At 51.4% G+C, this 27,420-nt stretch overlaps 1 protein-coding gene across 1 annotated transcript; it reads right to left on the bottom strand.

Moving 5' to 3' along the window:
• Nucleotides 1-809: 809 nt before the first annotated feature.
• Nucleotides 810-26,817, bottom strand: LOC119955961 (UPF0691 protein C9orf116 homolog). The gene is made up of 3 exons (XM_038782641.1): nucleotides 26,596-26,817; nucleotides 2,050-2,128; nucleotides 810-1,101 (listed from the first exon to the last, which is right to left on the bottom strand). The coding sequence occupies exons 1-3, from the start codon at nucleotides 26,796-26,798 to the stop codon at nucleotides 913-915; spliced, it is 471 nt and encodes a 156-aa protein (XP_038638569.1). The 5' UTR covers nucleotides 26,799-26,817; the 3' UTR covers nucleotides 810-912.
• Nucleotides 26,818-27,420: the final 603 nt, after the last annotated feature.

Below are 27,420 nucleotides of genomic sequence, written 5' to 3'. Positions count from 1 at the left end.
AGAGTGGCGGAAAAATAGTCAACAGTCCAGTGGCACTGCCCACAGATTGACATGCCGTCATGGTTGAATAGCTGGTTGGTGTAGACTGGGTTGGCACAGGGAGCGGGCCGTTAAGGTACCAGAATGCAGTTTGTTTTAAATTAATTTATGGGATGTGGGTGTCATGTGGATGGCTAGGCCAACATTTATTGCCCATTGAGAAGGTGGTGGTGCAGGCGAGACGTGGCACAGTGGTTAGCTGGCTAGGCTAGGCCAGCATTTATTGCCCACCCCTAATTGCCCCTTGAGAAGGTGGTGGTGAGCTGACCTCTTAAACCACTGCAGCTCATGACCTTTCAGCTCTCACCCCAGAGGAAGGGACAAAGATTTTCCCTTATGAATCCTGTCACACTGGCATTGAGTTGGGTGTTTTTTGGGCGGTGGGTGGGGGGGGGGGGGGGGGGGGGGGGGACGTATTAGCTGAGCCTCAGTGAGCCTGTTCTGCAACATGAGATGTGTCTTCATTTGAGCAGGAAAAGGAATTGGTCAATTTTTATCTTGGAGTCAGTGCTAAGAGGAAATTCAAGGTTGGCTTGATGCCAAGACTGCTCACTGACACTTGTACAGGAGCTTCCACTCAGGCACGTGGACTGGGAAATCCAGGAGATGAGAGTTCAGATCCTATCTGTGCACTGGGACTGTCTGAATTCTGGGATGGTATTTTGTGGATTGGTCCCAGGGGTGACTCCAAAGTGCTATCTGCTCCACAGCACCCAAATTATTGAACAAATATCAATATATTTAAAAAATAGATTAATTTCTTCCAATACTTATTTGAGTAACTATTTTTAATGCATTAAAATAAGACAGGTTCAAGGGTTTTTGATAATCTTGTGTACCGACAAGAGTATGGAGCAGGGACCCTCTCCCTGACTAGTCCGTGTAGGAAGGACCAGCTTCATGGTAGGAACGGTGGAAATTCAAACGATCCTGGAATGTGATGAGGTTTTCCGGTCCGGTGACCAGAGACTTCTCAATGCCCACGTTAAGGCCATTGTCCTTGTACATCCCACATTTACTTAAATGTTCGGACAGCTTCTGAGATACAGAAAAGAAGCTGGTCTGAAACGACAAGATGTCAGCAATAATGATTATGGGTAAGAGGTTACATATCACCTGACCCACTGTGATCAGAAATACACAGTACCACCACCCTCAACCCAGACCCCCCTCCCCCACCATCCAACTCCGACAAGAACCCTGCAATGAGGCTCCGCTGCCGATGGTACTGGTTCCACACACACTGACTCTCACTGGGGTACGGGTCCCACACACACTGACTCTCACTGGGGTACGGGTCCCACACACACTGACTCTCACTGGGGTACGGGTCCCACACACACTGACACTCACTGGGGTACGGGTCCCACACACACTGACTCTCACTGGGGTACGGGTCCCACACACACTGACTCTCACTGGGGTACGGGCCCCACACACACTGACTCTCACTGGGGTACGGGTCCCCCACACACTGACTCTCACTGGGGTATGGGTCCCACACACACTGACTCTCACTGGGGTGGGGGTCCCACACACACTGACTCTCACTGGAGTAGGGGTCCCACACACACTGACACTCACTGGGGTACGGGTCCCACACACACTGACTCTCACTGGGGTACGGGTCCCACACACACTGACTCTCACTGGGGTACGGGTCCCACACACACTGACTCTCACTGGGGTACGGGTCCCACACACACTGACTCTCACTGGGGTACGGGTCCCACACACACTGACTCTCACTGGGGTACGGGTCCCACACACACTGACTCTCACTGGGGTACGGGCCCCACACACACTGACTCTCACTGGGGTACGGGTCCCACACACACTGACTCTCACTGGGGTCCCACACACTGACTCTCACTGGGGTACGGGTCCCACACACACTGACTCTCACTGGGGTACGGGTCCCACACACACTGACTCTCACTGGGGTACGGGCCCCACACACACTGACTCTCACTGGGGATTAAACTAGCTGATTTCAGGAAGTGACCTTACCGGCATTTCATGGACAGTTGGTTGTTGACTGCCGTATGTCTGATTCGTTGTTCGATACAGTGGATTGGTTGTCCTGGATCTGGAATTGCCAAAGAAAAACAAGCCTGTGATGCTGCACGTCAAACATTTTTGTGTACACTTATATCGATACTATAACTGGGGCTGCCGCTGAGGTAAGTAATTCCCTCCCTAACAGCACAGTGGGTGTACCTAGGAAGGCAGCTCACCACCACCTTAAGGGCAATTAGGGATGGGCAACAAATGCTGGCCTAGCCAGCTAAGCCCATATCCCATTAATGAATTTTTAAAATTTAGCCCATCTTACTCGCCAGTCTATAGAAAGCCACTCCACCCGCTCTCAGAGCACATTGCTGGGGCTCTTGAGTTTCTACCCACACTGCAGCCGGTTCCAATCTGGGTGAAGAACACAGGAAGAGGCGGACATACAGTTTTGGGGGCCGAGCTCGCTCCATCTTTGTGGGGGCCCCACGTCACGCATTGTCCCGCCCCCTGGTGAGGTTACGGCCTACCCCAAATGATGTCAAGCCATCACCCCCGATGGTGTCAATGCCCTCCTCACCCCGTCCACCCTCAGCTCACACAATGCAAGGCCCAGAAACCCAAAATCTTGGCTTGACAGATAGACTGCTGTAGTGCTCTTCACTTAAGGCAATAATAAGACTGCAGTGTAATTGTTCAATTGAAATCCAAGCCTACCTGTTGCCAACATGACGGCAGAGATGGTCATCTTTGTGATCTCTGTGTCTTGAGGCGAGCAGCCATAAATTGGCTGCTGAGGAACGGGATGGAGAAATCAGCTGATGCTGAGCACAGGCCACTGCAGGCCAGAATGGCCACCATCGTTCTTTACTGGCCTTCAGAAAGTCTCTTCTCACTCTGCTGGACAATTGAAGAACAGAATCCTGTCAGACAGTTGCAAGCATAGCCACTGATATTAGACTTGGGATGGGGCTTTCCACTTCATTGCCCCTGCACTGGACAATTTGTGGCTCATTCTGGCCTGTGCTGTGTCGCGATCATCAGCGGCTGATATCTCCATTCCGTGGCTCAGCAGCCAGTTCATGTTTTCTCGCCCCAAGACACAGAGATCACAATGTTGACCATCTCTACAATCATGTTGGCAACAGGCTTGGATTGCAATTTACCAATTACGGCATATGTTCTCTCTTGAAGAACAGAATTTAGACTGGGGAGCATGCTAGAGGGACAGACTGTTAAGGTTTTCTTGTTTCATCAGTTCACGATCCACGGCAATTTAGATGGTTTTTCTTCTGCACCTTTTCATAAAACCAGCAAACGCATCATCGTAGGTAAAATCTTGTAAGGATGCATTTTGAATTGTCAGTATTGCTGAACGTGTCAAATGGTCCTGACTCTTCACACTTTGCAGATAATTTTTCACCCTTTTCATAAAGACACTGGAAGCATTTGTGTCAGGCATGGTCAAAAATATTTTCAGAATGGTTTCCACATTTAAAAAGATTACCTGCAAACCATCAGGTACAAGTCTGCACAAATCAGCTGGTGATCTCGAAGCTCATCATTATCTTTTTTTTAAATATTTTTATTCGAGATTTTTTATCTTACAATAATTTTTGCAACAAAAAAAAACATTTCTGCAGCAGATGATACACAAAACCAACATAAAAACTTCCAGCCAACCTTATCCACCCCCATACACCAAGAGAAGGAACAAAACCGAAAAGAAACAAAACCTCTCCCCACCCCCCTCCCCCAGCAAATGACGGGTGACTAATTCCTTTAATTAGGTAATGAACGGCTGCCATCCCCTGTAGCAGCCACAACAGACCCCCTAACGGTGTACATGACTTTCTCCAGGTACAGGAATTCCGTTAGGTCACCAAACCATACCAAGGCACTGGGTGGAGTAGAAGACTTCCACCCCAGCAGAGAGAAACACCCCAGTGGTTTTCCTCTGGGAAAGTAACGATGCAAAGGCAAGGACATCTACCTTGACTTCATCATTATCAATGAATGAATTGTTTCACTTCATATTCAAAAGATTTGTGTCTATGTCCTCTTGGTAGAATACAATTAATCTCTTATTGCAGCGGCTCTTTGCATTCTCATACAAACTTTTGTCGAAAAGCACCCAAAATAATTCAACAGTCTTTAGAGATTCATTTCTACTCTGCAATTGCACCATTATCGCATCGCAATTAATATTGACAGTCTCAACGATGATCTTTTTCCCTTTTAAAGTGATTTAATTAACTCTAGTTTCATCAAAAAATAGCATCTGGTGTCTTGTACACTTCTCATCAATCGAGGGACCTGTATTCTTTGCTAAATGTTAGTGCCTCTGCTTCCACTGAGGAATGGTCATTTCAAACTTCCAGGACAAAATCTCGAACTGAGGCTAACAATTGTGAAACATTCAATAAAGTTGCATCACATTTTGCAGTGATTTTCTGACAGCATTAATTCTTTATGTATAAGAATACATAGACTCCCCACAGTACAGAAGGAGGCCATTTGGCCCATCAAGCCTGCACCAACCCTCTAATACAGCACTCTAACTAGGCCCACTCCCCTGCCCTATTCCCGCAATTCTGGATGCTAAGTACCAAACAACCTAACCTGCACATAGACGAAATAGGAGCACCCGAAGGAAACCCATGCAGTCATAGGGAGAATGTGCTAACTCCACACACAGTCACCCAAGGCCAGAATCAAACTGGGTCATTGGTGCTGTGAGGCAGCAGTGCTAACAACTGTGCCACCATGCCGCCCACTGTAAACTTCCACAAAACAGTAAAGACTGCAATTTCATACTTTTCAAACTTCTCTGCTAAGGATTTTGCTTCAGCTTTCAAACTTGGTTTCTCTGATTTTGATGTGGCTCTGCCTGATAAGCATTCCTTTATATCGATAAAGTTCAGTCTCAAAGCCAGAACAGCGTCTGCACAAGAGAACCATCTGGTGTCACAAATTCTTTTGACTGTCAAATGTTTTCCCTGTGCCTGCTCCAAGTATGACTGCAGCATATGGCACTGATGTGTGGAAACCGAAAAGGAGGCATACAAGTTTTGCAGATTAGGTTCAAAGAGGAACTGGGATGAATAACGCACAGGGGCTTGCATTGTTCAGTCTTGCTTGTAGACCTGAATATTTTGTCCAGTTACAATCCCACACTTCTGAGTACCGGAAGACAACAATTTTGGAAACCCTTTCAAATTTAGATTTGGACATCAAGGGCAGCACGGTGGTGCAGTGGTTAGCACTACTGTCTCACGGCGCCAAGATCCCAGGTTCGATCCCAGCCCTGGGTCACTGTCCGTGTGGAGTTTGCGCATTCTCCCCGTGTCTGCGTGGGTTTCACCCCCACAACACAAAGATGTGCAGGTTAGGTGGATTGGCCACACTAAATTGCTCCTTAATTGGAAAAACAAAACACATTAAAATAAAATAATTGGGTGCTCTAAATTTTTTTTTAAAATGTTACTTTTGGAAGTTTCATCATCAGCAATATCTCTTCCAATGTTTCTCCGGTTAGAGTCCCCATCAATAAATGATGGCTTCCCTTTACCAGGGTCAGGGAATCATTTCCAAACATTCCAAACAGTGACTGCCATAGAGGAAAATTAACCAGTTTCTCTTTTCCATCACATTATCCTCAGAAACTGGGACAATGAAGAATCCAAACTACTTTCAGCCTCGAACCCTAACATTTTACCCATGTTCTCGGGTCTATTTATTATGAAATATTCAATCAGACCCAACAGGCAATGTCTTCAGGGTGGGTTTCTTCCCTCACTTCAGCTGCAGGACAAGGAGCTTGAGCAGGATCTTATCGTTCCAGTCCCATTTCAGACCCACTTCTCTGGAAATCAGCAGGTGGAAGACATCAGACAAGTCACCAAAACTTATTGTGGATGTTGTTGTTGAGGATGAAAGTTCAGTTTCAGCACTGCACAAACTGCCATTTTGTCGAGCTTGGCCCTCCTGCCTCACCTTCAATATCCTGCGTTTTTGACTGTCAGATTCATGGTGTCGCTTCATATTGACTATTATGTCTTGATTTCAACGAATATGAATCTACAGAATCTTCTGTCGAGTGAAGCCGCCTTAAGCAGAAGCAGCCGATTGCCTAAGCTGTTCAAAAGCAACGACGAAGAAAACAAAGCTCATGAGAGAATTGGTAATCTTTGGAAATTGTGAAAAGAGTTGGTGTGAGGATGCGCTGGGGTTCAGTGCCAGAATCCTACCGTAGGGATTGCAATAATATTTGGGAAAGCTGTGATGCCGATGGATGGTCCAGGAAAGCCGGGTCTGATTAAAGACACTGGCATCGATCGGAGAGAAATTACCTCAAAAAGGCGGTAAATTCAACACGCAAAAACAAGATGTTGGTTGCTGGCCAGCCCTCTCTCTCAGCTCTGGCTCTGGTCCTATCGCCCAACTCTCGCTGGCCGCTTCTCCGAGACGACATCGGAGCCTGCTTGGCCTTCACATCTCCTAACTGCTGCTCTGCTCACCTCTTGGCTCTCACTCAAGTGGTCAGGCCTCGGCTCTCGACAGCTCCAGGCTGCCTGGCCTGGTGGACTCTGTTCTTTGTTTGGTTCCCCACCCTAGCCTGGAGGTTGAGAGCCGCCCTGCTGCTCCCCTCAATGGCCACTGTGCAGGCTCGCACCCCGATGTCGGGTCGGTGAGCTCACTTTTTCCTCAGGCTGCTCTCGCCGTTCCAAAGGCCAGAAACCAGGCAGCCGCTTTTCACCTTTACCCAGGAAAGCTCAGAAACTTCACAACAATCCAGGAGATCCTGAACTGCTTCAAGTGTCCATCACCTCTCAACGTCTGGCAAACTGTTTTCCCGCTCTAAAGGGGAATCCACCAATCAGAGCCTGATGCTGTTCTGCATTGCCTAATGAGAGGCTCATTGAGAACTATCAAGGCTCTCATAGAATCATCATAGAATTTGCAGTGCAGAACGAGGCCATCCGGCCCATCGGTCTGCACCGGCTCTTAGAAAGAGCACCCTACCCAAGCCCACACATCCACCCAATCCCCATAACATTTGGGTAGCACAGTGGCTAACACTGTGGATTCACAGCGCCAGGGTCCCAGGTTCGATTCCCCGCTGGGTCACTCTCTGTGCGGAGTCTGCACGTTCTCCCCGTGTCTGGGTGGGTTTCCTCCGGGTGCTCCGGTTTCCTCCCAGTCCAAAGACGTGCAGGTTAGGTGGATTGGCCGTGATAAATTGCCCATAGTGTCCAAAAAGGTTAGGAGGGGTTATGGGGATAGGGTGGAAGTGAGGGCTTAAGTGGGTCGGTGCAGGCACGATGGGCTGAATGGCCTCCTTCTGCACTGTATGTTCTATGTATCTATGTAAACCCAGTAACCCCACCCAACACTAAGGGCAATTTTGGACACTAAGGACAATTTATCACAGCCAATCCACCTAAACTGCACATCTTTGGACTGTGGGAGGAAACCGGAGCACCCGGAGGAAACCCACGCACACATGGGGAGAACGTGCAGACTCCTCACAGACAGTGACCCAAGCTGGGAATCGAACCTGGGACCCTGGAGCTGTTAAGCAATTGTGCTAACCACTATGCTACCGTGCTGCCCATAATTGATCCCATGGTGTTCCCACACAACAGCCGTCACTCAGTATGCTCCCCCAGCTCCCCATTCCAGCGCTGTGTGTCTCATTGAAAGTCCACCTCTGAACGCCCGAATGGGGGAGGCCATTCAGCCCATCAAAGCTGTTCTGTACCTTGACCTTATCCGCCCACCCTGGTTCCATAACCTTGAATACTCTTTCCCGACAAAAATCCTTCAATCCGTGTTTTGAACATTCCAGTTGACCCTGATCCCGGTGTTTGGGAGGGGTTCCAGGTCTCCACTCCCTGCTGTGGGAGAAAGTGCCTCCTGACATCACCCCTGTGCCGCCTGGCTCCAATTTGAAGGTTCTGCCCCCTTGTTCTGGATGTCCCCTCCACCAGAGAGAGTAACTGGGTCATTCTATTGGCCCAGTCAAATACTATCTCTCACTCTCTTTCACGTGGTCTTTGGGACAGAAGCTGCCATCACAGTTTTAATCTCAGGTTCCTGAATCAGTCCAAGGCCCTGCTGGAGGAGAGCAAGCGTAACTCTAGGATGTCACGTCAAACTTGAGTTTGGGGCAATTAGATGATGTTCATGCTCCATGGTTTGATGAGGGTTTCCACAGTCACGGCTGGGCGAGGTTTTGAGGGGCCACTTGTACATCAGGTGGCCACATCGGGCACGTCCAGTCTGTAATCTGTTGAAGGTTGTTCGCATGATCCAGGGGAGATTGAAGCCTGTTTGAGATATTGGGTCGGAGACAATGCATTTATTTTGGAGAGGCTTTCCTGCCCAAAGGTTTCATCAGTGTAAAGGGATGTCTCGGATTGTGTCTTCAGGATCCTGAAGAGGGAGGGTGAGCAGCCAGAAGTCGTGGTGCACATTGGTACCAACGACGTAGGTAGGAAAAGGGGTGTGGAGATAATAAACAAGTTTAGGGAGTTAGGCTGGAAGTTAAAGGCCAGGACAGACAGAGTGGTCATCTCTGGTTTGTTGCCGGTGCCAGGTGATAGCGAGGCTAGGAATAGGGAGAGAGTGCAGTTGAACACGTGGCTGCAGGAATGGTGTAGGAGGGAGAGCTTCAGGTATTTGGATAATTGGAGCGCATTCTGGGGAAGGTGGGACCTGTACAAGCAGGACGGGTTGCATCTGAACCAGAGGGGCACCAATATCCTGGGAGGGAGGTTTTCTAGTAATCTTCGGGAGGGTTTAAACTAATTTGGCAGGGGAATGGGAACCGGATTTGTAGTCCAGCAACTAAGGACGCCGATATTCAGGATGCCAAAGCGTGTAGTGACGCAGTGGGGAAGGTAACACTGACAAAGGAGAGTACTTGTAGGCAAGGAAATGGGTTGAAGTGTGTATACTTCAATGCAAGAAGCATCAGGAATAAGGTGGGTGAACTTAAGGCATGGATCGGTACTTGGGACTACGATGTGGTGGCCATCACGGAAACTTGGATAGAAGAGGGGCAGAAATGGTTGTTGGAGGTCCCTGGTTATAGATGTTTCAACAAGATTAGGGATGATGGTAAAAGGGGGGAGGGGGGGGTGGCATTGTTAATTAAAGATAGTATAACAGCTGCAGAAAGGCAGTTCGAGGAGGATCTGCCTACTGAGGTAGTATGGGTTGAAGTCAGAAATAGGAAAGGAGCAGTCACCTTGTTGGGACTTTTCTATAGGCCCCCCCAATAGCAGCAGAGATGTGGAGGAACAGATTGGGAAACAGATTTTGGAAAGGTGCAGAAATCACAGGGTAGTAGTCATGGGTGACTTCAACTTCCCAAATATTGAGTGGAAACTCTTTAGATCAAATAGTTTGGATGGGGTGGTGTTTGTGCAGTGTGTCCACGAAGCTTTTCTAACACAGTACAGGTATGTAGATTGCCCGACCAGAGGGGAGGCCATATTGGATTTGGTACTTGGTAATGAACCAGGGCAAGTGATAGATTTGTTAGTGGGGGGGGCATTTTGGAGGTAGTGACCACAATTCTGTGACTTTCACTTTAGTAATGGAGAGGGATAGGTGCGTGCAACAGGGCAAGGTTTACAATTGGTGGAAGGGTAAATACAATGCTGTCAGACAAGAATTGAAGTGCATAAGTTGGGAACATAGGCTGTCAGGGAAGGACACAATTGAAATGTGGAACTTGTTCAAGGAACAGGTACTGCATGTCTTTGATATGAATGTCCCTGTCAGGCAGGGAAGAGATGGTCGAGTGAGGGAACCATGGTTGACAAGAGAGGTTGAATGTCTTGTTAAGAGGAAGGAGACTTATGTAAGGCTGAGGAAACAAGGTTCAGAAAGGGCGCTGGAGGGATACAAGATAGCCAGGAGGGAACTGAAGAAAGGGATTAGGAGAGCTAAGAGAGGGCATGAAAAATCTTTGGCAGGTAGGATCAAGGAAAAACCCCAAGGGCTTTTACACATATGTGAGAAATATGAGAATGACTAGAGCGAGGGTAGGTCCGATCAAGGACAGTAGCGGGAGATTGTGTATTGAGTCCGAAGAGATAGGAGAGATCTTGAACAAGTAGTTTTCTTCAGTATTTACAAACGAGAGGGGCCACATTGTTGGAGAGGACAATGTGAAACAGACTGGTAAGCTCGAGGAGATACTTGTTAGGAAGGAAGATGTGTTGGGCGTTTTGAAAAACTTGAGGATAGACAAGTCTCCCTGGCCTGACGGGATATATCCAAGGATTCTATGGGAAGCAAGAAATGAAATTGCAGAGCCATTGGCAATGATCTTTTCGTCCTCACTGTCAACAGGGGTGGTACCAGGGGATTGGAGAGTGGTGAATGTTGTTCCCCTGTTCAAAAAAGGGAATAGGGATAACCCTGGGAAATACAGGCCAGTTAGTCTTACTTCGGTGGTAGGCAAAGTAATGGAAAGGGTACTGAGGGATAGGATTTCTGAGCATCTGGAAAGACACTGCTTGATTAGGGATAGTCAGCACGGATTTGTGAGGGGTAGGTCTTGCCTTACAAGTCTTATTGACTTCTTTGAGGAGGTGACCAAGCATGTGGATGAAGGTAAAGCAGTGGATGTAGTGCACATGGATTGTAGTAAGGCATTTGATAAGGTTCCCCATGGTAGGCTTATGCAGAAAGTAAGGAGGCATGGGATAGTGGAAAATTTGGCCATTTGGATCACGAACTGGCTAAACGATAGAAGTCAGAGAGTGGTGGTGGATGGCAAATATTCAGCCTGGAAGCCAGTTACCAGTGGCGTACCGCAGGGATCAGTTCTGCTGTTTGTGATTTTCATTAATGACTTGGATGAGGGAGTTGAAGGGTGGGTCAGCAAATTTGCAGATGATACGAAGATTGGTGGAGTTGTGGATAGTGAGGAGGGCTGTTGTTGGCTGCAAAGAGACATAGATAGGATGCAGAGCTGGGCTGAGAAGTGGCAGATGGAGTTTAACTCTGACAAGTGTGAGGTTGCCCATTTTGGAAGGTCAAATATGAATGCAGAATACAGGGTTAACGGTAGGGTTCTTGGCGATGTAGAGGAGCAGAGAGATCTTGGGGTTTATGTTCATAGATCTTTGAAAGTTGCCACTCAAGTGGATAGAGCTGTGAAGAAGGCCTATGGTGTGCTAGCGTTCATTAGCAGAGGGATTGAATTTAAGAGCTGTGAGGTGATGATGCAGCTGTACAAAACCTTGGTACGGCCACATTTGGAGTACTGTGTGCAGTTCTGGTCACCTCATTTTAGGAAGGATGTGGAAGCTTTGGAAAAGGTGCAAAGGAGATTTACCAGGATGTTGCCTGGAATGGAGAGTAGGTCTTACGAGGAAAGGTTGAGGGTGCTAGGCCTTTTCTCATGAAATGAAAATGAAGACTTCCGGGTGTGCATTATGGAGTGAGTGTGCACACACAGGCAGCTCCTGCCTAATATTGCAGAAAAGAGCTCTTTTTTGGGCAGCACGGGTTGGAATTTCGATGAAAAGGCGTGGGTGAAGGTTCAAGGAGTATTTTCCCCCAGGAATAGGATGTTTCTTGGTTATCAGACCCTTAGAAACAGTGCAGGATTTGTCTGAGCAGCAACAAACAAAAGCAAGCATGCTAGCGGGGGAAGGGCCAGCTTATAGGTCTCAAGCTGACCTGAGGGTCTTATGAAAGCTGAATTCCAGCAGCAGAGGGAAGAACTGTGAAAAGATCTCACCAAGGCCATTGAAGAAGCGGAGACGGACTTCCGGTAGTGGTGATGCGGAGCTAAGCCGCCGTTCAGTGGCTCCCACTATTTTCGGACTTTGGGGCTCTTTTAAGGGCTCGCAGTGGTGCTGTTTGGGCTTTTCCCCGTGTGGGAACACTCCTTCTCAGATTCTCCACCGGTGGATGGCCTGGACTAGGAGTGGAGCGGTCAGAAAATCGGCTTTGTAGGTGCGGCACCGCAGCTCCCCGCTACTTAAGGACTTTTGGGCCGATTTGAGGGCCTCAAACGGCGCTGTCTCAACGAATCCCGGTGGGGGAAGGTGTCTAGAGGCGCATTCCCCATAATTTATGGTGCTCACCCGGGGTGGGGCAAAGGAAAGGCTGCAGCAGCTCCCCAAGAAAAGCGGAGGAAGCAGGACAAAATGGCGGCCGGCGGAACACCCGAGGACTGGTGGAAGTGGGCGCAGGAGCAGCAGGCCTCTCTTCTGCGCTGTTTTGCGGAGCTGAAGGCTGAGTTGCTGGACTCCCTGAATGCGACTACCAACAAGCTGCTTGGGACCCAGGCGGCCCAGGAGGCGTCTATTCGGGAATTGCAGCAGCAGGCCGCTGAGAGGGAGGAGGAGGCCGTGGTCCTCGTGGGGAAAGTGGAGTTGCACGAGGCACTTCACAAAAAGTGGCAAGACCGCTTGGAGGAGCTGGACGTTCGCACGAGGCGAAAGAATTTGAGGATCCTGGGCCTGGCGGAGGGGCTGGAAGGGTCGGATCTCCCGTCGTACGTGACCACGATGTTGAGCTCGTTGATGGGAGCGGGGTCCTTCCATTTGCCCCTGGAGCTGGAGGGAGCTCACAGAGTGCTGGCCAGGAGGCCTAAGGCAAATGAACCCCCGCGGGCGGTGCTGGTGCGGTTCCATCGATTTAGTGACCGGGAGTGTGTGCTGCGCTGGGCCAAGAAAGAGAGGAGCAGCAAGTGGGAGAATTCGATAGTGCGAATCTACCAGGACTGGAGTGCGGAGGTGGCAAAGCGGCGGGCCGGGTTCAACCGGACGAAGGCGGTGCTGCATGCCAAGCAGGTCAGATTGGAATGCTGCAGCCTGCGCGTCTGTGGGTGACATATAAGGACCGGCACCACTACTTCGAGTCCCCGGAGGAGGCGTGGCCTTTGTACAGGCGGAGAAGCTGGACTCGAACTAGGGTCTGGGGACACGCTATGGGCCGTTGCTGTTTTTGCTGTTGCTGTTCTTCAATTTTGACACGTGTTTTTTTATGCTGGTTTTCTTTTTGCTCTGTTTCCGGGTGGGTTTGGTCTGTTGGGTATGGGTGTGGGGTAAGTGGGGAACGTTGGGGCATGTGCTTTATATGTTCTCTTCGGTACGGGGCTGGGGGTTGGGGTGAAACTGGATTTTGAGGAGCTGCGTCAGAAGGGTGGGGTGTGGCAGTGTGAAAGCGCGGGCTTTCCTCTGGTTGTCCGCGCTGCGGGCAGGGGGGGCGGAGCTGGAGGGTGGGGGCGTGGCCTCTACTGGTTTTCTTTCCCACGCTGAAGCGGGGCCAAGGAGGTGTGGCAAGAGGGGGATGACCCCATGCTGGGAGGAGATGGGTTTTGGCAGGAGCAGCCGGGTCAGCAGAAGTCAGCTGACTCACGGAAGTACCATGGAGGGTGCGTCGCGGCTAGGAGGGGTCCTAGCCTGGGGGGGTGGGGGGGGATACCGGGTTGCTGCTGGAATGGCCAGGAAGGAGCTGGCATGGGCCGGGGGGGTAGAGGAGAGGCGTTATCGCCATGGGGAACGGTCAGAGCGGGGCGAGCTGGCCTGGGGCGAGCAGTCGATAAGCTATGGCTAGCCGGCGGGGGAGAGGGGCGGGTTGCCCTCATGATCCGTCTGATTACCTGGAACGTGAGGGGGGCTGAATGGGCGGTTAAGAGAACTAGGGTAATTTCTCATCTGAAGGGGCTGAAGGCGGACGTGCTATGCTCCAGGAGACCCACTTGAAGGTGGCGGACCAGGTTCGTCTGAGGAAGGGGTGGGTGGGGCAGGTTTTTCACACAGGATTGGACGCGAAGAACCGGGGGGGTGGCGATTCTGGTGGGGAAGAGGGTGGCGTTCGAGGCGGCTGAGGTGGTGTCGGACAAGGAGGGCAGATATATTATGGTGAAGGGTAGGCTGCAGGGAGAGAAGGTGGTGCTGGTTAATGTATATGCCCCGAATTGGGATGATGCCGGCTTCATGAGGCGCTTGTTGGGCCGCATTCCGGACCTAGAGGCAGGGGGCCTGATCATGGGGGGAGACTTTAACACAGTGCTGGATCCCCCACTGGACCGGTCCAGTTCAAGGACGGGTAGGAGACCGGCGGCGGCCAAAGTACTGAGGGGGTTTATGGACCAGATGGGAGGGGTGGATCCCTGGAGGTTTGGGAGGCCGAGAGCGCGGGAGTATTCCTTTTTCTCCCATGTCCATAGGGTCTATTCCCGAATAGATTTCTTCATCCTGAGCAGGGGATTGATCCCGAAGGTGCAGGATGCAAAGTATTCGGCCATAGCAATTTCAGACCATGCTCCGCACTGGGTTGATCTGGAGATGGGGGAGGCGTGGGACCAGCGCCCGCTCTGGCGACTGGATGTGGGGATGCTGGCGGAGGAGGAGGTGTGTAGGAGGGTCCGGGGAAGTATTGAGGGGTATCTTGATATCAATGACACGGGGGAGGTCCGGGTGGGGATGGTCTGGGAGGCTCTGAAAGCAGTGATCCGGGGGGAGCTGATCTCCATACGGACCCATAGGAAAGGAGGGAGAGGAAGGGAGAGGGAGAGACTGGTGGGGGAGCTCCTGGATGTGGATAGGAGATACGCGGAGGCACCGGAGGAGGGGTTGCTGGGGGAACGGCGTAGTTTGCAGGCCAAATTTGACTTGTTGACCACCAGAAAGGCAGAGACACAGTGGAGGAGGTCGCAGGGCGCGGTATGTGTGTATGGGGAGAAGGCGAGCAGGATGTTGGCGCATCAGCTCCGCAGGTGGGATGCGGCTAGGGAAATTGGTGGAGTGACGGATAGGGGTGGGAATGTAATGCAGAAGGGGACAGAAGTAAATGGGGTCTTTAGGGACTTCTACGAGGAACTGTACCGGTCAGAACCTCCGATGGGGAGAGGGGGGATGGAGAGCTTCATGAACAGGCTATGCTTCCAAGGGTTCATGAGGAGCTGGTAGAGGGGCTGGGGGCGCCGATAGAGTTGGAGGAGCTAGTCAGGGGGATCGGGCAAATGCAGTCAGGTAAGGCGCCGGGGCCGGACGGGTTCCCGGTGGAATTTTATAAAAAGTATGCGGATCTGGTGGGCCCCCTGTTGGTGCGAGCCTTCAATGAGGCATGGGAGGGGGGGGCTTTGCCCCGACGATGTCGCGGGCACTGATCTCTCTGATCCTGAAGCGGGATAAGGACCCCTTGCAGTGTGGATCATACAGGCCTATCTCGCTCCTCAATGTTGACGCTAAGTTGCTGGCGAAGATCCTGGCCACCAGGATAGAGGACTGTGTGCTAGGGGTAATACATGAGGATCAGACAGGATTTGTCAAGGGACGGCAGCTCAACACGAATGTGCGGAGACTACTAAATGTTATTATGATGCCGGCAGTGGAGGGGGAGGCTGAGATAGTGGTAGCGCTGGATGCGGAGAGAAGCATTTGATAGAGTTGAGTGGTGGGTACCTGTGGGAGGTGCTGGAGCGGTTCGGATTCGGGGAGGGATTCATCAAATGGGTGAGGCTGCTCTACGCGGCTCCGATGGCGAGTGTAGTTACCAATGGAAGGAGATCGGAGTACTTTAGGCTCTACCGTGGGACCAGGCAGGGGTTGCCCCCTGTCCCCCTTGCTCTTTGCACTGGCGATTGAACCTTTGGCTATGGCGTTTGAGGGAGTCAGGGAGATGGAGGGGTCTGGTGCGGGGTGGGGAGGAACATCGTGTATCGCTGTATGCGGACGACCTGCTGTGTATGTGGCGGATCCAGAAGGGGGAATGCCGGGGGTGATGGAGCTGTTAGCGGAATTTGGGGGCTTCTCGGGCTATAAGTAAATTTAGGCAAGAGTGAGGTATTTGTAGTACACCCGGGTGATCAGGAGGAGGGAATCGGGAGACTCCCATTTAAGAGGGCAGTGAAGAGTTTCAGATACCTGGGGGGGCAGGTGGCCAGGAGTTGGGGGACTCTCCATAAGCTTAATTTTACCAGGCTGGTGGAGCAGATGGAAGAGGAATTTAAAAGGTGGGACATGGTGCCGCTATCGTTGGCGGGTAGAGTGCAGTCCGTCAAAATGACGGTTCTCCCGAGGTTCTTGTTCCTTTTTCAGTGTTTGCCCTCTTTATCCCTAGGGCCTTTTTTAGAAGGGTGACTAGCAGCATCATGAGCTTGTTTGGGCGCATGGGACCCCGAGGGTGAAGAGGGTCTTCTTGGAGCGGGGTAGAGATGGTGGGGGGCTGTCGTTACCCAATCCCTCGGGGTATTATTGGGCGGCCAATGTGTCGATGGTGCGCAAGTGGGTAATGGAGGGGGAGGGGGCAGCATGGAAACGGATGGAGAGGGCGTCCTGTGGCGATACAAGCCTGGGGCCCTGGTAACGGCGCCGTGGCCGTTCCCTCCTACGAGGTATACCACGAGTCCGGTGGTGGCGGCTACCCTCAAGATTTGGGGGCAGTGGAGGCGACATAGGGGAGAAGTGGGGGGGCTCGATGGAGGCTCCGTTAAGGGGGAACCATAGGTTCGTCCCGGGGAACATTGATGGGGAATTTCAGGTTGGCACAGAGCGGGCATCAGACAGCTGAGGGACCTGTTTATTGATGGGAGGTTTGCGAGCCTGGGGGAGTTGGAGGAGAAATTTGGGCTCCCCCCGGGGAACATGTTCAGGTATCTGCAGGTAAAGGCATTTGCTAGGCGGCAGGTGGAGGGATTCCCTTCGCTTCCCGCGAGGGGGGTGAGCGACAGGGTGCTTTCGGGGGTCTGGGTCGGAGAGGGAAGATATCTGATATCTACAAGGTTATGCAGGAGGCGGAGGAGGCGTCAGTAGAGGAGCTGAAAACGAAGTGGGAGGGGGAACTGGGGGAACAGATCGAAGACGGGACATGGGCTGATGCCCTGGAGAGGGTTAATTCTTCCTCCTCGTGTGCGCGGCTTAGCCTCATCCAATTCAAGGTGCTGCACCGGGCCCCACATGACTGGGACGAGGATGAGTAGGTTCTTGGGGGTGAGGACAGGTGTGTCAGGTGCTCGGGGAGTCCAGCGAACCATGCCCATATGTTCTGGGCATGCCCGGCACTGGAGGAGTTCTGGAAGGGGGTTGCGAGGACGGTGTCGAGGGTGGTGGGATCCAGGGTCAAGCCAGGATGGGGACTCGCGATTTTGGGGTTGGGGTGGAGCGGGAGTGCAGAGGCGAAAAGAGGCCGGTGTGCTGGCCTTTGCGTCCCTAGTAGCCCGGCGAAGGATCTTGCTACAATGGAAGGATGCGAGGCCCCCAAGCGTGGAGACCTTGATCAATGACATGGCGGGTTTCATTAAGCTAGAGAAGGTCAAAATCGCCATGAGAGGGTCGGTACAAGGGTTCTTTAGGCGGTTGGCAGCCTTTTTCTCGACTTTCTGGCTCAACGATAGGGTACGGGGACAGCAGCAGCAGCAACCCGGGGAGGGAAAAGGGGAGGGAAAAGGGGAGGGGAAAAGGGGGGGGGCCGACAATGACTATGTTTGTTATTAATTTTAATATTTTTTAAGTTCTTTTGTTGTTCATTAGGGTTGGGGGGGTGGGGGGATGTGATACATGCGCCGATACGGTCTGGGGGTGTCACAGTTATTATGGGTTATTGTGTTGCATTTCATGGTTTGTCGTTATGTTTTATATTTTCTGTAAAACAATCCAATAAAAATTATATTAAAAAAAAAGAAATGAAAATGAAAATCGCTTATTGTCACGAGTAGGCTTCAAATGAAGTTACTGTGAAAAGCCCCTAGTCGCCACATTCCGGCACCTGTTCGGGGAGGCTGTTACGGGAATCGAACTGTGCTGCTGGCCTGCTTGGTCTGCTTTCAAAGCCAGAAAATTAGCCCTGTGCTAAACAGGGAACGGAGAAGGATGAGGGGCGACTTGATAGAGGTTTATAAGGTGATCAGGGGAATAGATAGAGTAGACAGTCAGAGACTTTTTCCCCGGGTGGAACAAACCATTACAAGGGGACATAAATTCAAGGTAAATGGTGGAAGATATAGGGGGGATGTCAGAGGTAGGTTCTTTACCCAGAGTAGTGGGGGCATGGAATGCACTGCCCGTGGAAGTAGTTGAGTCGGAAACGTTAGGGACCTTCAAGCGGCTATTGGATAGGTACATGGATTATGGTCGAATGGAGCCGTAGATTAATTTGTTCTTAAGGGCAGGACGGTAGCATTGTGGTTAGCACAATTGCTTCACAGCTCCAGGGTCCCAGGTTCGATTACCGGCTGGGTCACTGTCTGTGTGGAGTCTGCACATCCTCCCCGTGTGTGCATGGGTTTCCTCCGGGTAACTCCGGTTTCCTCCCACAGTCCAAAGATGTGCAGGTTGGGTGGATTGGCCATGATAAATTGCCCTTAGTGTCCAAAATTCTATGATCTATGATTAACCTAGGACAAAAGGTCGGCACAAACATCGTGGGCCGAAGGGCCTGTTCTGTGCTGTATTTCTCTATGTTCTATGTAATGGAGTTGGAGATGGGAGATGTTCGATTCATGTCCAGAGCGCGTCTCGTACAGCCAAGTCGTACTCGCGGGAGAGTCTTGAAGGCCTCTGTGGATGGGGAGGTCCAAGTTGCTGCTGATACGAGTTAGTGTTCTCTGCAGGTTGCTGCGTTCCATCGCACGGAGGGAGGGGTGATATTTGAGAGGACTGGTAACCACTGATCTGGAGTCAATCTCAGAGTTCCAGATTATTGAGTGAAGGTGTGTGTCAGTGTGTTTGCTGCATAGCTTCAGGCCCATAAGGGTGCAGAATACTCAACAATGAGGAAGAGCTAAGCTCTGGCTCAAGATGGTGGTTTTTGTACCCCAACTCGTGCCAGTGAGCTTACGGGTGGTGTTACTCATGTCTTGGTCCTCTGGGTACTCTTTTCGGAGATGGTGATTGTGGGTTCGAGAACGGTCAAGTGTCACTCTAAGATGGTATATGCTAACTTCCTGTGTTCCTTTTACAAGCACAGCCAAGTCTCTCTGAACATCAATAGTTACAAGTTTCGGGCAGCCACGGTGGCACATGGGTTAGCATTCTGCCCTACGGCGCTGAGGACCTCGGGTTTGAATCCCGGCCCTGGGTCACTGTCCGTGTGGAGTTTGTACATTCTCCCGTGTTTGCGTGGGTTTAACCCCCACAAACCAAAGATGTGCAGGATAGGTGATTGGCACGCTAAATGCCCCTTAATTGGAAAAAATGATTTGGGCACTCTAAATTAAAAAAAATTTACAAGTTTCATCATTTACAAAAATATTCCGCTTTTCTATTCTTATGATCAAGTGAAATACTTCACCATTTCCTTAAATTATAATTCCATCTGCCACCTTGTTGCCCACTCACTCAACCCACTAAACCGCTCGATATCCTGCATGCCTCTTTGTATCCTCCTCACAGCTTACCTTCCTACGTGGATTGGTAGTCAACAGCAAACTTAGATACTTTACTCCCAGTTTTTTTAAAATCTAAATCAGTGTTTTGCAAACCTTTTCCAGGACCCATTTTTACCAATCCTTCAGGACCCATGCTAACCGACCTTTGTGACTGACTTTTTTGCTGACCTTTAATGCAATAGGTGAGCCAGCTTGGTCCTCATGATCTCACTTGCTTCAATATTACATTTCTGCTAAGGGCTTCAGCTGACGATTTGAGTTCTCGCTGCATCCTTTGAAAAAAATCAAGGCTTTGTCCTCAAACTCACCATGCTTATAGTCTTCAAATTCTTTTGAAGTTTTGAGGGTTTACTCTTTCATTTGCCAGAACTTCCCTGCACATAACACACATGGGCTTTGCATCCTGATTTGCATTGGCACAATTAATAAGTCATACCTCAAGAAACCAATTTTTTATACTGCTTTGTTTCTGATTTCAGCTTCTTATTAATGGCTTGTTCATCAGAGGCCCTGGAGCTCACACCAGCACCGCTTTTTCCTGCTGTCGACTCTCCTGTGAAGCTCTCTCCAGCAGATTCATTTGTGAATCCTGGCCTGTTTGTGTCTCTGGCCCTCTTCCTTATTACAAACTGACCCATCTTCAGTTCTTCACACACTCCTGTTGCTGGCAGCTATCAAATGGAGGAACCTGTACTCAAGATTTTGCAGTCAAAGCACAGACCGCGTGGCATCAGTGCGTGCCGGCGCCTGACCTGTAGTCTCACTACTCAGATTCTGCCGTTTGTAAAAAGGAATTTGGTCCTGGGATAGCGCGCTGACGTCAGGAGTTCAGCAGTTTTGCACGCTGGGTGCCCAGGCCTGAGAGGCAATGCATGCGGGAGGCATTTTCTTTTTTGAAAACAGCACATGGTGTCCCATGAGTTTTATTTGTGAAGACTGCTAACTTATAATACACCATTATAGTGACCCGTTGCCGCAGTTTTAAACATTTGCACACATTTCACAAGCTGGTCCCAAATTCCACTTGCTCTGCCCACGGGGGAGAACCACAACGTCGTTTGTTTTCTGTGATGGCGGTTGGTGCCTTCTTCTTTGGATCTCAGTTTGAAGAACAACTAATTGTTGCAATCCCTGTTTCCGTAGCTATCACACCATTCCTCCTTCCTGAGATGGTGGAGACATTGAAGGACTTGTGGGAGTCAGCGAACTGGTGCGACGGCCAGCATCGTGGACCCACCATTGTCACCCCACACAAACCACTCCGTCTCTCACCCCCACACAAACCACTCCGGTCTCTCACCCCCACACAAACCACTCGGTCTCTCACCCCCCCACACAAAACCACCCTCCGTCTCCTCACCCCCACACAAACCCACTCCGTCTCTCACCCCCACACAACCACGCCGTCTCTCACCCCCACAACAAACCACTTCCGTCTCTCACCCCCACACAAACCACTCCGTCTCTCACCCCCACACAAAACCACTCCGTCTCTCACCCCCACACAAACGTGACCCCACCATTCTCACCCCACACAAACCCACTCCGTCTCTCACCCCCACACAAACCACTCCGTCTCTCACCCCACACAAACCACTCCGTCTCCCACCCCCACACAAACCACTCCGTCTCTCCACCCCCACAACAACCACTCGTCTCTCACCCCCACACAACCACTCCGTCTCTCACCCCCACACAACCACTCCGTCTCTCACCCCCACACAACCACTCCGTCTCTCACCCCACACAACCACTCCGTCTCTCACCCCCACACAAACCACTCTGTCCTCTCACCCCCACACAAACCACTCCGTCTCTCACCCCACACAAACGTCACTCTGTCTCTCACCCCCACACAAACGTCACTCTGTCTCTCACCCCCACACAAACCACTCTGTCTCTCACCCCAACACAAACTCACTCCGTCTCTCACCCCCACACAAACATCACTGTCTCTCACCCCCCCACACAACCACTCCGTCTCTCACCCCCACACAAACCACTCCGTCTCTCACCCCCACACAAACGTCACTCTGTCTCTCACCCCCACACAACTCACTCCGTCTCTCACCCCAACACAAACCACTCCGTCGCTCACCCCCACACAAACCACTCCGTCTCTCACCCCCACACAAACCACTCCGTCTCTCACCCCCACACAAACTCACTCCGTCTCCTCACACCCAACACAAACCACTCCGTCTCTCACCCCCACAAAAACCACTCCGTCTCTCACCCCCACACAAACCACTCCGTCTCTCACCCCAACATAAAACCACTCCATCTCTCACCCCCACACAAACTCACTCCGTCTCTCACCCCACACAAACCACTCTGTCTCTCACCCCAACACAAACCACTCCGTCTCTCACCCCCACACAAACCACTTTGTCTCTCACCCCCACACAAACTTCATTCGGCCTCTCTTCGTGTCGCTCACACAAACTTCACTTGTCATTCTCACCCTCACACAGACTTCCTTCGGCCACTCTGCGTGTCCTTCACCAGCCCCGAGCTCCGAGGTACCGCTCCCGCTGCCTCCTATTGGTCAGCGGAACAGTTAGACACCGGCTGTGACGTTAGGAAACTAAGCACCCAATTGGATATTCTGGATAGCGAGCGGGTGGGTTGGCAAAATGCTGCGGCTGCTGGCGGAACCGGGCGGCATTCTCAACCTGTTGGCGTTTCTCCTGCAATCAGGAAAGACACGACTTCTTGGCACCTGCCTGGGATCCACCCGTGGGTGGCGACCCTGGGTTTGAAAAACACTGATCAAAATCACTAATATAGATTGTAAATAGCAGAGGCCCCAGCAATGATCTTTGCGGCTCCCCACTAGCCGTAACGTGCCACCTTGAAAAAGCCCCAATTATGCCCACTCTCTGCTCCCTGTCCGTTAACCAATCTCTATCCTTTCTAATATATTACCTCAAACTATATGAGCCCTGATCTTACATATTAATTTTTTGGTGGCATCTTATCAAATGGCCTTTTGGAAATCCAGTTATATGATATCTACTGGTTCCCTTTTATCCATCCTACCTAGTTACATCCTCAAATAAACTCTTACAAATCTCCTAACTCAAGGGGACACAAAAGCCTGATCTGTGAACTGTCAGTCAAAATTTAAGTCCTCAAAACCCCAGTATAATATTGATCAATCTACACTGTGCCCAGTTTAAGGCAGATACATCATTCCTTCCCTGGGCGCCCTTTTTCATTTACCCCCTGAACTGTACTTTTTCCATTTATAACTGCCACACATCCTATGATTTATATGAAACTCTGATACTCATTCAAGGATCCTCCATACATCAGATCACACTCCTGGGGACCCCCTCTGGAGCAAGAGTAGGCCATTCAGTCTTTGACCCTGCTACCCCATTTGATAAGGTCATGCAGATCCAATCGTGCCTCCCATAACCCTGGGACTTACTTGTCTGTCAAAACTGTCAACTGAGCCTTGCATAAGTTCAATGACCAAGTCTCCTGCTTGCTGGCTGGAGAAGTCCACAGACTGATGGTCCTTCAGAGGGGACGATTATTCCTCCTCACCTCTTTCTTATGCACTCGTTCATAAACTGTCTCCCCTGGTTTTAGTCTCTTCAAAAGAGGAAATATCCTCCATCGACGAGACCCAACCTATCAATAAGCCCAGAACTAAATGTATCAATAAGATCACCTCTCATCAAAACTCCAATGGGTATAGAACCAAACTTTTTCAACATTTTCTTCTGAGTGAAAGTCCCTTAGTCTCAGGACCCCCTGTAAATACTGACACACTCCCACGGATCTCCACCTGTAAATACTAGGACAACACCCCCCCCCCCCCCCCCCCCCACCGGAACTCCCCCTGTAAATACTGACACACTCCCCGGGAACTCCCCCTGTAAATACTGACCACTCCCACGGATCTCCCCCTGTAAATACTGACACACTCCCCGGGAACTCCCCTGTAATACTGACACCCCCCCCCCCCCCCCCCTCCCCCACCGGAACTTCCCCCTGTAAATACTGACACACTCCCACGGATCTCCCCCTGTAAATACTGACACACTCCCTGGGAACTCCCCTGTAAATACTGACACACTCCCTGGGAACTCCCCCTGTAAATACCTGACACACTCCCCGGGAACTCCCCCTGTAAATACTGACACACTCCACGGATCTCCCCCTGTAAATACTGACACACTCCCAGGGAACTCCCCCTGTAAATACTGACACACTCCCTGGGAACTCCCCCTGTAAATACTGACCCCCCCCTCTCCCCCCACCGGAACTCCCCCTGTAAATACTGACACACTCCCACGGATCTCCCCTGTAAATACTGCACACTCCCTGGGAACTCCACCTGTAAAATACTGACACACTCCCTGGGAACTCCCCTGTAAACTACTGACACACTCCCCCGGGAACCTCCCCTGTAAATACTGACACACTCCCACGGATCTCCCCCTGTAAATACTGACACACTCCCCAGGGAACTCCCCCTGTAAATACTGACACACTCCCTGGGAACTCCCCCTGTAAATACTGACCCCCTCCTCTCCCCCCACCGGAACTCCCCCTGTAAATACTGACACACTCCCCAGGGAACTCCCCCTGTAAATACTGACACACTCCCCCGGGAACTCCCCCTGTAAATACGGACACACTCCCCCGGGAACTCACCCTGTAAATACTGACATACTCCCAGGGAACCTCCCCCTGTAAATACTGACACACTCCCTGGGAACTCCCCCTGTAAATACTGACCCCCTCCTCTCCCCCCACCGGAACTCCCCCTGTAAATACTGACACACTCCCCCGGGACAACTCCACCCTGTAAATACTGACACATCTCCCCCGGGAACTCCCCCTATAAATACTGACACCCCCCGGGAACACCCCTGTAAATACTGACACCACTCCCCCGGGAACCTCCCCCTGTAAATACTGACACACTCCCCTGGGAAACTCCCCCCTCTGTAAATACTGACACACTCCCTAACGGATCTCCCCCTGTAAATACTGACACATCCCCAGGAGACACTCCCCCTGTAAATACTGACACACTACTCCTGGGAACTTCACCCTGTAAATACTGGACCCCCTCCTCTCCCCCCACGGAACTCCCCCTGTAAATACTGACACACTCCCCACGATCTCCCCCTGTAAATACTGACACACTCCCTGGGAACTCCCCCTGTAAATACTGACACACTCCCTGGGAACTCCCCCTGTAAATACTGACACACTCCCCCGGGAACTCCCCCTGTAAATACTGACACACTCCCACTGATCTCCCCCTGTAAATACTGACACACTCCCCATGGGAACTCCCCCTGTAAATACTGACACACTCCCTGGGAACTCCCCCTGTAAATACTGACCCCCTCCTCTCCCCCCACCGGAACTCCCCCTGTAAATACGGACACACTCCCCAGGGAACTCCCCCTGTAAATACTGACACACTCCCCCGGGAACTCCCCCTGTAAATACTGACACACTCCCCCGGGAACTCCCCCCTGTAAATACTGACACACTCCAGGGAACTCCCCCTGTAATACTGACACACTCCCTGGGAACTCCCCCTGTAAATACTGACCCCCTCCTCTCCCCCCACCGGAACTCCCCCCTGTAATACTGACACACTCCCCCGGAACTCCCCCTGTAAATACTGACACACTCCCCCCGGGAACTCCCCCTATAAAATCGGACACACCCCGGGAACACCCCCTGTAAATACTGACACACTCCCCGGGAACTCCCCTGTAAATACTGACACACTCCCCGGAACTCCCCCTGTAAATACTGACACACTCCACAGAACTCCCCTGTAAATACTGACACACTCCCAGGGAACTCCCCCTGTAAATACTGACACACCCAAGGGGAAACCCCTGTAATACTGACACACCCTCGGGAACACCCCCTGGTAAATACTGACCACCCCAAGGTGGAAACCCTTGTAAATACTGACACACTCCCCGGGAACCTCCCCTGTAAATACTGACACACTCCCAGGGAACTCCCCCTGTAAATACTGACGCACTCCCCTATAAATACTGACACACTCCCCGGGAACTCCCCTGTAAATACTGACACACTCCCGGGAACTCCCCCTGTAAATACCTGACACACATCCCCGGGAACTCCCCCTGTAAATACTGACACACTCCCCGGAACTCCCCCTGTAAATACTGACACACCTCCCCGGGAACACCCCCTGTAAATACTGACACACCCCCGGGAACACCCCCTGTAAATACTGACACACCCCCGGGAACACCCCCTGTAAATACTGACACAACCCCAAGGGGAAACCCTTGTAAATACTGACACACTACCCGGGAACTCCCCCTGTAAATACTGACACCCCCTCCCCCCCCTCCCGGGGAAACCCCTGTAAATACTGACACCCCCTCCCCCCCCCCTCCCGGGGAAACCCCTGTAATACTGACACACTCCCCGGGCCCCCCTCCTGTAAATATGGGTGGCACTGTAGCACAGTGGTTAGCACTGTTGCATCACAGCTCCAGGTTCTATTTCCAGCTTGGGTCACTGTCTGTGCGGAGTCTGCATATTCTCCCCGTGTCTGCGTGAGTTTCCTCCGGGTGCTCCGGTTTCCTCCCATCCGAAAGACGTGCTGTTAGGTGAACTGGATATTCTGAATTTTCCCTCCGTGTACCCGAACAGGCGCTGGAATGTGGCGACTAGGGGATTTTCACAGTAACTTCATTGCAGTGTTAATGTCAGCCTACTTGTGACAATAAAGATTATTATTATAAATACTTACACACTACCCGGGCCCTCCTGTAAATACTGGCACTCTGGGACCCCTCTGTAAATACAGACACACTCCCCAGGGACCCCCATGTTATTACCCAGTTTTCAATAACATCATTCCAAAAAATATTAAAAATGACCATTTCTTACATTCACTCCCTATCTCACCTCCCTCTCTCCCTTCCCCACTCACTCTGTCCTCCCCTCCCTCTCAGACGGTCTCGTACTCCCTCCCCTCCACCCTCTCTTTCCCTCCCACACCCTATCTCCCTCTCTCCCCCACTCACTCCCTCACCTCCACTCTTCCACTCCCTATCCCCCACCCTCTCTCCCTCCCTCTCTGTTTCTCTCTTAAACTCCCACTATCTACTCCTCCCTGTCTCCTCTGTCCCGATTTTTCTCTCCTTTACCCGTATCCCTGGAAGCAGCTGGGATGCTCGAATCTCTCCGGGACTCCGGGTTTAACGCGGTAATATTGGCTGGTCCGGCCCGGGGCGGGGGGCTCCGGCTCGGCTTCAGTTTGCAGATATTTAACCGTCGGTTCTTTCACTCCGCAGAAAGACATGGCGGCAGCTCCGTCCCCTAGCAACCGCCACAAACCGATACATCCCATCCCCTAGCAACCGCCACAAACCGATACATCCCGTCCCCTAGCAACCCCCCACAAACCGATACATCCCGTCCCCTAGCAACCCCCCACAAACCGATACATCCCGTTCCCTAGCAACCCCCCACAAACCGATACATCCCGTCCCCTAGCAACCCCCACAAACCGATACATCACGTCCCCTAGCAACCCCCACAAACCGATACATCCCGTCCCCTAGCAACCCCCACAAACCGATACATCACGTCCCCTAGCAACCCCCCACAAACCGATACATCCCGTCCCCTAGCAACCGTCAGAAACATACACCCCGTTCTCTAGCAACCGCCACAGATTCATCCCGTCCCCAGCAATCGCCACAAACCGATGCATCCCGTCCCCTAGCAACCGCCACAAACCGATTTATCCCGTCCCCTAGCAACCGCCACAAACTGATACATCCCGTCCCCTAGCAACCGCCACAAACAGATACATCCCGTCCCCTAGCAACCGCCACAAACAGATACATCCCGTCCCCTAGCAACCACCACAAACCGATACATCCCATCCCATAGCAACGGCCACAAACCGATACATCCCGTGCCCTAGCAACCGCCACAAACACACATCCCGTCCCCTAGCAACCGCC

Source organism: Scyliorhinus canicula, chromosome 21 (genome assembly GCF_902713615.1).
Source record: "Scyliorhinus canicula chromosome 21, sScyCan1.1, whole genome shotgun sequence".
Taxonomy (NCBI): domain Eukaryota; kingdom Metazoa; phylum Chordata; class Chondrichthyes; order Carcharhiniformes; family Scyliorhinidae; genus Scyliorhinus; species Scyliorhinus canicula.
Note: the sequence above shows the minus strand (reverse complement) of the source record. Positions and strands in the feature narration are given on the sequence as shown.

Coding starts and splice junctions, on each gene's coding strand:
- LOC119955961 (XM_038782641.1), bottom strand. CDS start 26,798: ATGGGATGTATCGGTTTGTGGCGGTTGCTAGGGGACGGAGCTGCCGCC. Junction 2,129..26,595: donor AGCTGCTTCCAGGGATACGG/GTAAAGGAGAGA, acceptor TGGCAATTCCAG/ATCCAGGACAACCAATCCAC. Junction 1,102..2,049: donor CAACTGTCCATGAAATGCCG/GTAAGGTCACTT, acceptor TTGTCGTTTCAG/ACCAGCTTCTTTTCTGTATC.